General features: G+C 46.4%; 1 protein-coding gene across 1 annotated transcript in view; it reads right to left on the minus strand.

Moving 5' to 3' along the window:
* The window catches only part of LOC141100328 (serine/threonine-protein kinase N1-like), a 109,371-nt gene that overhangs the window by 21,616 nt on the left and 74,346 nt on the right, over positions 1 to 13,409 (minus strand). Inside the window, exon 9 of the mRNA XM_073588727.1 lies at positions 604 to 747. Within this exon, the coding sequence (XP_073444828.1) occupies positions 604 to 747 (144 nt within the window). The remainder of the gene's footprint in view (positions 1 to 603; positions 748 to 13,409) is intronic.

Here is a 13,409-nt window from a genome sequence, read left to right on the forward strand (position 1 = left end):
CGTCTATATGGAGTACTACATCAATCAAAGACAAAAAGCTCTAAAATATGAGAAAAATCTTAATGTAACCCCTTTCCTATACTTGTTTATTTAGAAATACTCACAAAGAGGAGGGTCTGTCCATTGCTGCTCTATGTAGGGGGGAGTGATAAGGAACCAATTCTCCTCACCTATGGACACCCAGAAGGTGCTACATGGTCGACAGAAGGTGGAAAGCTCCATAGCCCTAGCTAAATGCTAGTGGGCATTAAAATTCAGTTTGGCCCTTGTCCTGTCCCTGATGCTTACTACAAAGCCAAAATCTCCTTAAATGTCATTCAGACCCTAGACCCCAAAATAAATTCAGATCCTACATCAGACCTTGTAATGAATTCAAACCTGAGATGAGACCCTAAAACTAAATCAAACCCCAAACAATTTTGGATTCCATTCCATTCTCCATAACCCAGGTTGATAACTTTATACCCTCCAACAAAAAACAATAATGCAGGCCAGTCTATCTAAATCCAGAAAATGTGATGCCCCACTTGTCCATGACACCATTCAGAGGACCTGGGTCTTGAGCTTGGGACCGGTAATGTTCAGTATATACTTGTAGGTTACCTCACATAGGAGGGTTCCTTGGGGTTCCAGCTCCAGATACGTTTCTTTCCTTTGGTCGTCCAGAAATTCTTCTAGTTTCACATATTTGATAGCACAAAGTGAGCGGAAATCTCTCCGGTACACAGAGACCTGCAGCTCTCGGGACTGTAAACACATAGAGGATATATATGTATATATACACACATACAATAATGAGCACAGTATTGTGCACTCCCTTATTCAAGGTTCTAAATACTGGGGTCTTCAGACCAGGTGATGTCTGTGGATTTAGGAGCTTTGGTGAGTCCATACTCTGACATCACTCTCTGACTATAGAGTGTCCAAACTGTATCTCCAGGTTGCCCCACACCATGTATGAGGGTGGCGTGTACATAAAGGAGAGTAGGATCTATAGAATAAAAAAAGTACTACCCTCTGGTTCATCCTGTAACGGGAAGTGTCTTTATAGCAAGATCACAGCCTTGTGCATCAAGGGATTGATCAGAGACCACTAAAGTTGGTCTTCGATTGCTCAACACTTCAGATGATCGTTTGCTCTTTTCTACCTTCAGAAGAAGATCACACACGTGAGTTGCCAGTGAATTCGTACGAGAGCTAATGTAATAGCAGTCTCTAACCTTCTCTCCTCCCGGACCAACTATTAAGCTGATTTAGGATCAGCTGTAAGTTGAACTTTAATCAGAAATCAGGTCAGATGATGGTTCAAAATAAGAAAGTTGTTGTTAAACGTTCTCACTGATGGATTCACTGTAAATTCATTTTGCAGCCTGTCACATACTATGATACACAGAGGCTGTAGAAACCAAATGTACTGTGATACATAGAGGCTGTAGAAGTGAAATGCACTGTGACACATAGGACTGTAGAAGCCAATTGTACTGTGATACATGGAGCTGTAGAAGGCAAATGCACTGTAATACATACAGTTGTGGCCAAAAGTATTGACACCCCTGCAATTCTGTCAGATAATACTCAGTTTCTTCCTGAAATTTATTGCAAACACAAATTCTTAGTTATTATTATCCTCATTTAATTTGTCTTAAATGAAAAAACACAAAAAGAATTGTCCTAAAGCCAAATTGGATGTAATTCCTCACCAAACATAAAAAAGAGGGTGGACAAAAGTATTGGCACTGTTCAAAAAATCATGTGATGCTTCTCTAATTTGTGTAATTAACAGCACCTGTAACTTACCTGTGGCACCTAACAGGTGTTGGCAATAACTATATCACACTTGCAGCCAGTTGACATGGATTAAAGTTGACTCAACCTCTGTCCTGTGTCCTTGTGTGTACCACATTGAGCATGGAGAAAAGAAAGAAGACCAAAGAACTGTCTGAGGACTTGAGAAACCAAATTGTGAGGAAGCATGAGCAATCTCAAGGCTACAAGTCCATCTCCAAAGACCTGAATGTTCCTGTGTCTACCGTGCGCAGTGTCATCAAGAAGTTTAAAGCCCATGGCACTGTGGCTAACCTCCCTAGATGTGGACGGAAAAGAAAAATTGACAAGAGATTTCAACGCAAGATTGTGCGGATGTTTGATAAAGAACCTCGACTAACATCCAAACAAGTTCAAGCTGCCCTGCAGTCCGAGGGTACAACAGTGTCAACCCGTACTATCCGTCGGCGTCTGAATGAAAAGGGACTGTATGGTAGGAGACCCAGGAAGACCCCACTTCTTACCCCGAGACATAAAAAAGCCAGGCTGGAGTTTGCCAAAACTTACCTGAAAAAGCCTAAAACGCTTTGGAAGAATGTTCTCTGGTCAGATGAGACAAAAGTAGAGCTTTGTGGGCAAAGGCATCAACATAGAGTTTACAGGAGAAAAAAAGAGGCATTCAAAGAAAAAAACACGGTCCCTACAGTCAAACATGGCGGATGTTCCATGATGTTTTGGGGTTGCTTTGCTGCCTCTGGCACTGGACTGCTTGACCGTGTGCATGGCATTATGAAGTCTGAAGACTAGCAACAAATTTTGCAGCATAATGTAGGGCCCAGTGTGAGAAAGCTGGGTCTCCCTCAGAGGTCATGGGTCTTCCAGCAGGACAATGACCCAAAACACACTTCAAAAAGCACTAGAAACTGGTTTGAGAGAAAGCACTGGAGACTTCTAAGGTGGCCAGCAATGAGTCCAGACCTGAATCCCATAGAACACCTGTGGAGAGATCTAAAAATGGCAGTTTGGAGAAGGCACCCTTCAAATATCAGGGACCTGGAGCAGTTTGCCAAAGAAGAAGGGTCTAAAATTCCAGCAGAGCATTGTAAGAAACTCATTGATGGTTACTGGAAGCGGTTGGTCGCAGTTATTTTGGCTAAAGGTTGTGGAACCAAGTATTAGGCTGAGGGTGCCAAAACTTTTGTCTGGCCCATTTTTGGAGTTTTGTGTGAAATGATCAATGTTTTGCTTTTTGCTTCATTCTCTTTTGTGTTTTTCATTTAAGACAAATTAAATGAAGATAATAATACCAAAAAATTTGTGATTGCAATCATTTTCAGGAAGAAACTGAGTATTATCTGACAGAATTGCAGGGGTGTCAATACTTTTAGCCACAACTGTAGGGCTGTAGAAGCCAAATGTGCTGTGATACATAGAGGCTGTAGAAGCAAAAATGTACTGTGATACATAGAGCTGTAGAAGCCAATTGTACTGTGATATATAGGGTAAGTAGAATCCAAATGTATTGTTAAACATAGAGACTGTTGAAGCTGAATGTATTTTCATACATAAAGGCAGTAGAAGCCAATCTACTGTGATACATAGAGGCTGTCGCGGCCAAATATGCTGTGATGCATAGAGGCTGTAGAAGCCAAATGTACTGTGAAATTTAGAGGCCATAGAAGCCAAACGTACTGTAATACATAGGACTGTAGAAGCCAAATACAATGTGATACATAGGTCTGTAGACACCAAATGTGCTGTGATACATAGAGGTTGTAGATGCTAAATTATACACATTTTTAATGAAACCCTACTGGCAAAATGTTTTTTAAACTTTAACGTACAATACAAGTGGGATAAAAGGAGATGGTTACACCATCTTGCTCTTTCCTTTTGCGAGGTAAGTGATGTGCCCTTCTTGTTACACAAGGGCAAGAGATGTAAAGCTTACCTGTTTTAAGCCCACTTGCCACACACTACATAGCAGCCACAATGCCTATATCAGCCTATATCTATGGGGCAAGTGTGGCGCCCCCAGGAGTATGGTCGCCACAGTGGCATTACCTTCCTCCTAGGGAGTGTGATGTCATGCCTGGAAGCAATGAAGGGTCTCTCTAGCAGTTAGTCAATACACACAACACAGTTCCCACTCCAGGCCAGCAGAGGGAGCTCTGAACCAAAACTGGGGGAAGAGCTGCTCTCTGGGGGCTAGGTAGGGGAAAATTTAGTTAGTTCTGTGAGGAGGGCGAAGTGTGTGGACGTGAGGAGAAGAGCGGGGAGATTGAGCAGAGAGTGGAGGCTCATTCCCAGCTAGAGCGCATGAACTGGAGCCTGGTCTCCAAGGTTGTATGGATACTGACGGTCCTGCAACAGAAACCAGAGGAATAGGAAGCTGTAAATGCTCTATTCCCATCTAAGACTCGGAGGCACAACAGCGACATGTGAGACAAAGGAGATAGAAGGCCACAGCTGTCTGCCATACGAGGTAGTTCTAAAGAGAAAAAGCAAGTGGAACTTCAGTGTAACAACGTACTGCAAGTACCTAAAAATAAGCGCTAGAGAGGAGACCACACAACCCGTCTGATAGAGAAATTCCTAAGTTGCTTCCAGGCTAATCAGCTCCTGTGCCATCTGTAATCTGGACCCTGGACTGCACTTACAAAGTAAAGGTAAAGAAACTACATTCCGCTGTGTCCTTGCCTTCTTTCTGCAACTTCTTCAGCACTGCTACATCTCTGTGCCAGACACTGCACCCTCTTACTCAACAGCTATCCTCTTCATCTACTCTGCCCTGGGACTACAGCCCTGCCTGTGGAGGGCTATAACATCACTGCTGCACCCCACCATCTGCCCCAGAGGATCGGTCTGCAGCATCGGCTTAACACCTCCCATGCCGAACACCACAGGTGGCATCACGAATCACTCAAACTTTATTCCATCACTCAACCCCTTTACATGGGCGCCCAGGGCCACGGACTGGGTCACCGCTACTGTGACACTTCCCTCTGAGATACCGGCCCGGTACCGAGTACCCCACTGCCCTGGGAGGGAGACCCATCTTGGCGTCACGAACAGGATCATCGGAGCCCGGTGTCCCTGGGTCCTGTGTGCCAGAGACTGTGTTGTGTGCATTAGACTGTTTGTACCATTGCCGCCATTATCCCACTGCTTGGCGCACGCGGGAAACCAAAGAGGCGGACCGTCGTGGGCGGAGCCAGCTGAAGAGCGCGAAGCAGTGAAGTGCCGCGCGGGAAGAGACCAGCGCGCGAGAAGTGGGAGGAGCAGAGGCCTGCAACCCCGGCGTCCCCCGATCATCCAACCGGTAAGCCAGCGCAACCCAGGACCTGGCCCAACGTTAACTAGGGGGGAAGAGAATGTCCGAGGCACGCGCAGACGCAGTGATGGACACCCCCCGCCGACCCCCCAGCGCCACAAGATGCAGGGCCCGGCGCAGCTGCGGCTCCGATGGCGCCACTGAATCCATCAACCGGCGCCACCTCCGGAGCGCAGCAAGAGCACGCGCCCACCGCAGCGGTCCCCATAATGCCGCTGTCTATGCCCTACATACCGGGAGCGGCCTGGCTACCGCAGAATTCAGGGGAGTCACATACCCTGAGTGAATTTAGAGAGAGACTGTGCAGTCTGTTTGAGGTGTATCCTCTATCTGAAAGCAAGAAGGTGAACATCCTGATTGGGCAGCTAACAGGTGCAGCACAGAGAGAAGTAAAAGCCTGGCAGGACACAGATAAAGAGACTGTTAAAAAGATTCTGGCTAAGCTAAGAAGCACCTTTGACACCCGCCCTGCAGCTGAAATAAAAATGAGAATCTTTGGGTGTAAGCAGAGAGCGTAGGACAGTATACGGGACTATGCTCTTAACCTGCAGGAGGCGCTGCGAGCCATAAAGCAGATTGACCCCGACAGTGTGAAAGATGGAGACAGACTGTTAAAGGAGCAATTTATTGAGGGCCTCCTATCCAGTACCGACAGAGCACAGCTGCACATCATAGGCTGGTTTCACACTTGCATTTTTTTGCGCTGTTTTTTTGCGCAAAAACCGCATGCTTTTCTCCCTATATTTTACATGGGTGCGCATACACATGCGTTTGTACGCAATTGTATGCGCATGCTTTTTTTGTAGTGTGCCCTCGGGTGCACAAAATGCATCCTGTTGCATTTTTTGTGCGTCCGACTTGCCCCCAAAAAACGCATGCGCACGCAATGCGTTTTTTTCACCCAAACACCCATTATAGTCTATGGGTGCGCATACGTGCGCATGGTAATGCGCACGTATGCGAAAAAAACGCATGCGTTTTTTGAAAAAACGCACCCAAACCCGCAAAAAAACGCACACAAACGCATAATGCGTTTTTATGTGCGTTTGCACTGCGCACGGTGCGCAGCGCAAAAAAACGCAAGTGTGAAAGTAGCCATAGCCATACAAAACCCTGACCTAGACTTTGCAGACTTCAAGGACAGGGCTATCCGGGTGCTGCATGAACCAAATGTCAGCCGTCCAGCGTCCCCTAGGCGCCCAGCGATCACATACCACCAAGAAGCAGCATCTTTCCCTCCCAGCCCTGTGGGGGCTGATGCACAGACTCTGGATAATGATCCATCTACAGAACTGCGCCTCCAGTCCAGAGGATGTCCCGTGGCTACGGAAGAAGAGGATCCCGCCACGCCGAGGGAGAAACAACGATCGCTATGACCAGAACGGACGTCCCATCTGTCGTCACTGCCATATTGCAAGGTTCTGTTATTTAAACGAGCAACCCCTGGGGCAGAGGGCCAACCCCCAGGAGTAGAACCACAAGGCCCAAAGAACTGGCGAGCCAAGTATGTTGGAGGGCGACCGGTCCTCTCAGTGGTGATTGACGGCATTCCCATGAACGCTTTGCTGGACACTGGCTCCCAGGTGACCACTATGCCGTATATCCTCTACAAGCGGTATTGGGCTGATTCAGAACTTACCCGTGGCCCAAGTGATAAACTAACAGTAGTTGCCAGCAATGGTCAGTCTTTGCCGCAAGTAGGATGTAAAGAGATAACCATTAAAGTGGGGCGAGTAGAGTTAAAATCTCAAGGTCTGATAGTTGCAGACATTGATCGACGAGAATGTAACCCAATGATGACCTTAGGTACTAATGTGACTGAAAATTGTCTTTCCGAGGTTATTGTTTTGTTGCAACAGGTGGCTGAGACTGCTGGTTCCAGTGAACAACGAGTCCTGCAGACGGAGATCAAGACCCTGATGCAAAGACAGCAGGTAGAACTCTCTGGCGGAGAAATTGGTAGTGTCAGAGTGAGTGATCCTTTCCCCATTGCGATACCCCACAGATGTGAAATGTTAATTTGGTGTCGGGCAGCCATAGGGCTCAGAGGAAAAGATTACCAAGCATTGGTAGAGCCAGTGTACTCTGATAGCCGGCCCAGTGTCCTGACAGCCAGAGGGGTAGTTGATGGCCGCAAAGGGAGAGTACCTGTACACCTCTTTAATTGTGGGGTGGAGGAGGCCACAATACCTCGGTATGCCACAGTTGCTAAGCTGCTTACTGTCAGTAACAATGCAAAGCAGGCAGCAGAGCCCTTGGTCTCATCCGACCAGGTGGAGGACAATGGCTCTGTAAAGCAGCAGGAGGAGTGGTGTCAGCAACTGCAGGTGGGGACTGACTCCACCCCTTCATATCAAAAAAGTATGGTTTACAGGGTGACCAAGGAGTATGAGCGGGTATTCAGTAAACACCCTCTAGACTTTGGGAAGGCAAAAGGGGTTCAACATCATATCCCCACTGGAGATCATCCCCCCATTAAAGAAAGGTACCGGCCTATACCCCCAACACAATATCAATGTGCCAAAAGTATGTTGCGGGAAATGAAGGAGGCTGGGGTGATCAGAGACAGTTGTAGCCCCTGGGCAGCTCCAATAGTCTGTGTGAAAAAGAAAGATGGTACCATGAGAATGTGTGTTGATTACAGAAAAATTAACAGCATTACACATAAGGATGCCTACCCATTACCCAGAATTGAGGAGTCATTGGCCGCACTTAAAACTGCTAACTATTTTTCCACCTTAGATCTCACTAGTGGGTATTGGCAGGTTCCCGTGGCAGAGGCAGATAAGGAGAAAACAGCGTTTACTACACCAATGGGTCTCTGCGAGTTCAACTACATGCCATTCGGGCTCTGCACTGCTCCCGGGACATTTCAACGGTTAATGGAGTGCTGTCTTGGACACAAGAACTTTGAGACAGTTCTGTTATACCTTGATGATGTCATTGTTTTCTCCAAGACTTAGGCTATGTGCACACGCTGCGGTTCCGCTGCGGTTTTGGCCCTGCGGAACCGCAGCAGTTCCGCAGACATGGTACAGTACCATGTAACCCTATGGGTTTTCAAAACCGCAGTGCTCACGCTGCGGTTTTGCTGCGGTTTATAAACCGCAGCATGGCAATTGTTTCTGCGGATTCCGCTGCGGTTTCACACCTTTAACATAGTAGAGGTGTGAAACCGCAGGGCAAAACCGCAGGTCACTTTACCTGCAGTTTTACCTGCGGTTCCGCGGGGAAAAACCCGCAGGTGAATCCGCAGTGTGTGCACCTAGCCTTATGAAGACCATCTGAAGCACCTGGCTGAGGTGTTCGAAGCCCTGTCCAACTTTGGCCTGAAAGTGAAGCCATCCAAATGCCACCTCCTGAAGCCCAAGGTACAGTACCTCGGTCATGTAGTGAATGCAGAAGGTGTGGCACCAGATCCTGACAAAGTCACTGTCATCCGGGACTGGCAGAAGCCCAGCAACCTCCATGAGGTACGTCAATTCCTCGGGTTGGTAGGCTACTACCGAAGGTTCATCAAAGGCTTCACTGAGATAGCTACACCTATGCAGAATCTTCTGGTGGGCCAGCCCAAGAAAGCCAGAAAGAAGAGTACTACATTTGAATGGAATGAGGAACTGGAGAGGTCCTTCACTCGACTGAAAATGGCTCTCACAGGAGATGAAGTTCTGGCCTACCCAGATTATGACTAACCATTTGTTCTGTATACTGATGCCAGCAATGTTGGACTGGGAGCAGTACTGTCACAGGTACAAAATGGCATAGAAAGAGTGATCTCCTATGCCAGCAGGAAGCTTCGTCCCACTGAAAGGAACCCTGACAACTACAGTTCCTTCAAACTGGAGTTCCTCGCCATAGTCTGGGCTGAGACTGAATGATTCAAGCATTACCTAGCTTCAGCCAAGTTTACCATCTTCACAGACAACAACCCGTTCACTCACTTGGAAATTGCAAAACTAGGTGCACTGGAGCAGCGATGGATGGCCCGGCTGTCTAACTACGAATTCACCATCAAGTACCGAGCAGGGCACAAGAATGCCAATGCTGATGCGCTGTCCAGAATGCCTAATCTGCCAGATGCAGGAGAAGACCCTGAGGCACTCGAAGAAATAGAGTTACCTGCCTTCCACCGGTCAATTGCGGCCCAACGTGCCCAAGGAGTGAGAAACAGACGATCTATCGTGAAAGGGGCCACCCTAAATCCATTGCCTCATCATGACTGGGCAGAAACCCAGGATAGCGATACCGCAGTCTGCCTGATAAAGGAGCTACTGTCACAAGCTGACTCACGCCCAAGTCCAGATGCTCCTGAAGAAATTCAGCAGTTGTGGAAGGAAAGAGGCAGGCTGTTCATCTATGAGGGAAAGCTGTGCCGGAGGAGTATCAATGCCCGCACTCATGAGTTGGTCTGGCAGGTGGTAGTCCCAAAGAGGGAGGCATCAATGGTCTTGGAAGCATACCACAACGGAGCTGGACACTTCGGATGGAAGAAGTTGGAGGCCTTGCTCCGAGACAGATTCTACTGGGCTGGTATGAGGAAGGCCATTGAAAATTGGTGCCGGGAGTGTGGACAATGCAACCTGCGCAGGAAGGACCGTAACAGCCAGCGAGCTCCTTTGCAGCCAATAATAACCAAACAACTACTTGAGTTGGTCGCCCTGGACCATGTGAAGCTAGTCCCAAGCCGTTCAGGCTACATTTATGCTCTTACCATCGTTGACCACAACACGAAATTCCTGGTAGGCGTGCCTGTCAAGGATCAAACAGCCAGGACAGCAGCCAGAGCATTCCAACAGCACTTTTGTAGACCACACGGATATCCCAAGTGAGTGCTTACAGATCAAGGTCCAGCCTTTGAGGCAGAAGTGATCCAGGAATTCTGTAACTTGTACGGTTGCAAGAAGATCAGGACAACACCGAACCATCCACAGACCAATGGCATGTGTGAAAAGATGAATCAGGTGGTGATCGATCTACTGAAGACCTTGCCTTTGGAAGAGAGGAATCTGTGGCCAGAGAAGTTGCCAGATCTGGTCGACCTCTACAATCACATTCCTGTGAATTCCACCAACTGCACTCCAGCCTACCTAATGAGAGCGAGGCCTGGCAAGCTACCTATTGATTTGGATATGGGAGTCCTTACACCTGAGGTAACATCACCAGATGCTGACTGGGATATAGAGTGGCAGCAGCAATATCGAAGAGTACAAGAGTGTGTAGAAAACAGTCTAGCTCAGGCAAGACAAAAACAGGAAAAGAACTACAATCAACATGCACCTGCAGTTCACTTGTCACCAGGAGAACAAATCCTAAAGAGGAAAAGAAGGATGCATAAATTGGATGACCAATGGGAAGCTGAACCCTACACCGTCATACCATCAAACTTTGACAACACCAAAGTGTACCTTATCAGTAAGGATGGAGGAGAAACCTCATCAGTCGTATCGAGGGATCATCTAAAACTGTGCCCTGACCAACTAAAGGACAGAATGGAAGAGCAAAACAACCTTCAGCCCATAGAGGAAGAAGAAGAAAAGGTCAGCACTGTACTTGGAGAATTCCCTGCAAATTGGACTAGAGTGAATCAAGCCATAGTGGTGCCAGTTTTGACATTTCCCCAACTGGTAGTGCAAGAAGAAGTGACTCAAGAAAATTCTAAAAATCAGGAAATTCAGGCAGCAGATGCCACACCAACAGTGGAGCCAGAGAATCCTCGCCCTGTCAGTGGTGAATCTGTCATGCCCATGGTGAGTCTAAGAGTTCGCAGACAGCTACTACCCAGTTTACCTACAGTGAATAGAAGTGGTCCTAGGAAGTCTAGTATCCCTATGTTACAAATACAGCACAAAAGTGGATTAAATACCCACAAATTCTCACGATAAAGAGTAGCAAATCAGCAATAGAGAAATAACATAAAACATAACTTTTAATAATAATGTAAAAGCTACCAACGATAGTAGTGCAAGTAAATCACTAGATCAAATACCACAAATCATAATGGAGGTAACTGTATAAGTCTCTGTAACAGATTACTACCAATATATACATGTGGCTATTCCAAGTCCAAAATTTTGAGAGATTGGACCAAAAAGGTACTTGGACTAAACCAGTGCAAAAAAGGCCAAGTAAAAAATGAACAGTTTCCTTATCAGAGGAACTAGAAAGACCTCTACCCTGTAAAGGTTATCAAGGAATATGCCTATTCATGTATATAACAAAGACATCATAATAATAAGGCCATCAACATAATGTGAAAAGGAAAGATCTCACCACATGAAGATGGAGGATGTCCAGGATCAGATGTCCCATCAGAGTCATATCAGGTCAGGAAGAAAAGGGGGTTCACCCTATACAAGCCCTGTTTGAGCTACAAATACTGACACCCATGACTCCCGCCCTAACAAGGGCAGTCCACATCTAATCCCTATAAACCATAGCCCTACAAAGTCCCTGTGCATTCGACGCGTTTCGTCACTTAATGACTCTTCAGGGGACCTATTAGCACAAATTGGGCATCATCACAGAGTATACAGGCTGCCTCCTAAGATGACAATGGATGACTCCATTGTCATCTTAGGAGGCAGCCTGTATACTCTGTGATGATGCCCAATTTGTGCTAATAGGTCCCCTGAAGAGTCATTAAGTGACGAAATGCGTCGGAATGCACAGGGACTTTGTAGGGCTATGGTTTATAGGGATTAGATGTGGACTGCCCTTGTTAGGGCGGGAGTCATGGGTGTCAGTATTTGTAGCTCAAACAGGGCTTGTATAGGGTGAACCCCCTTTTCTTCCTGACCTGATATGACTCTGATGGGACATCTGATCCTGGACATCCTCCATCTTCATGTGGTGAGATCTTTCCTTTTCACATTATGTTGATGGCCTTATTATTATGATGTCTTTGTTATATACATGAATAGGCATATTCCTTGATAACCTTTACAGGGTAGAAGTCTTTTTAGTTCCTCTGATAAGGAAACTGTTCATTTTTTACTTGGCCTTTTTTGCACTGGTTTAGTCCAAGTACCTTTTTGGTCCAATCTCTCAAAATTTTGGACTTGGAATAGCCACATGTGTATATTGGCAGTAATCTGTTACAGAGACTTATACAGTTACCTCCATTATGATTTGTGGTATTTGATCTAGTGATTTACTTGCACTACTATCGTTGGTAGCTTTTACATTATTATTAAAAGTTATGTTTTATGTTATTTCTCTATTGCTGATTTGCTATCCCTATGTTACGCAGAACCACCAGTAGTGTATCCAGTACAACACACTCTACACCAGTAGTAGTTAACACAAGACAACCAGTGAGGTCCCCAACCACACCAGTGCTACGCAGGTCTGTCCGTAGTACCCAAGGTATACCACCCCTCAGGTTTCGTATCTAAATAAATAATGTAAATGTTAATCTGTAAATATGTAACGTTTTAAGTTTTGTGCCTACAGAGACTCTGTAAGAACCCACCTTTTTGAACAGTTTCATTTTGTTTTAATGGACCATGAACAATGACACATGGACTAATCGTCATAGGACTCTATTTGAGCTGTGGTTTTTGTATTTTTCATTTTTTTTCCTTAAATCTTGTACATTTATAATTGTTTAATTGTTTATATGCTTTACTTGCTTTTTTTCTTCAGTCCGGGAGTACTGAATTGCACTAGGGGAGACTGTGGCGCCCCAAGGACTATGGTCGCCACAGTGGCATTACCTTCCTCCTAGGGAGTGTGATGTCATGCCTGGAAGCAATGAAGGGTCTCTCTAGCAGTTAATCAATACACACAACACAGTTCCCACTCCAGGCGAGCAGAGGGAGCTCTGAACCAAAACTGGGGGAAGAGCTGCTCTCTGGGGGCCAGGAAGGGGAAAATTTAGTTAGTTCTGTGAGGAGGACGAAGTGTGTGGACGTGAGGAGAAGAGCGGGGAGATTGAGCAGAGAGTGGAGGCTCATTCCCAGCTAGAGCGCATGAACTGGAGCCTGGTCTCCAAGGTTGTATGGATACTGACGGTCCTGCAACAGAAACCAGAGAAATAGGAAGCTGTAAATGCTCTATTCCCATCTAAGACTCTGAGGCACCACAGTGACGTGTGAGCCAAAGGAGATAGAAGGCTACAGCTGTCTGCCATACGAGGGAGTTCTAAAGAGAATATGCAAGTGGAACTTCAGTGTAACACCGTACTGCAAGTACCTAAAAATAAGCGCTAGAGAGGAGACCACACAACCCGTCTGACAGAGAGATTCCTAAGTTGCTTCCAGGCTAATCAGCTCCTGTGCCATCTGTAATCTGCACCCTAGACTGCACTTAC

Source organism: Dendrobates tinctorius, unplaced genomic scaffold (genome assembly GCF_039654945.1).
Source record: "Dendrobates tinctorius isolate UK_male_01 unplaced genomic scaffold, ASM3965494v1 ptg000104l, whole genome shotgun sequence".
Classification (NCBI taxonomy): domain Eukaryota; kingdom Metazoa; phylum Chordata; class Amphibia; order Anura; family Dendrobatidae; genus Dendrobates; species Dendrobates tinctorius.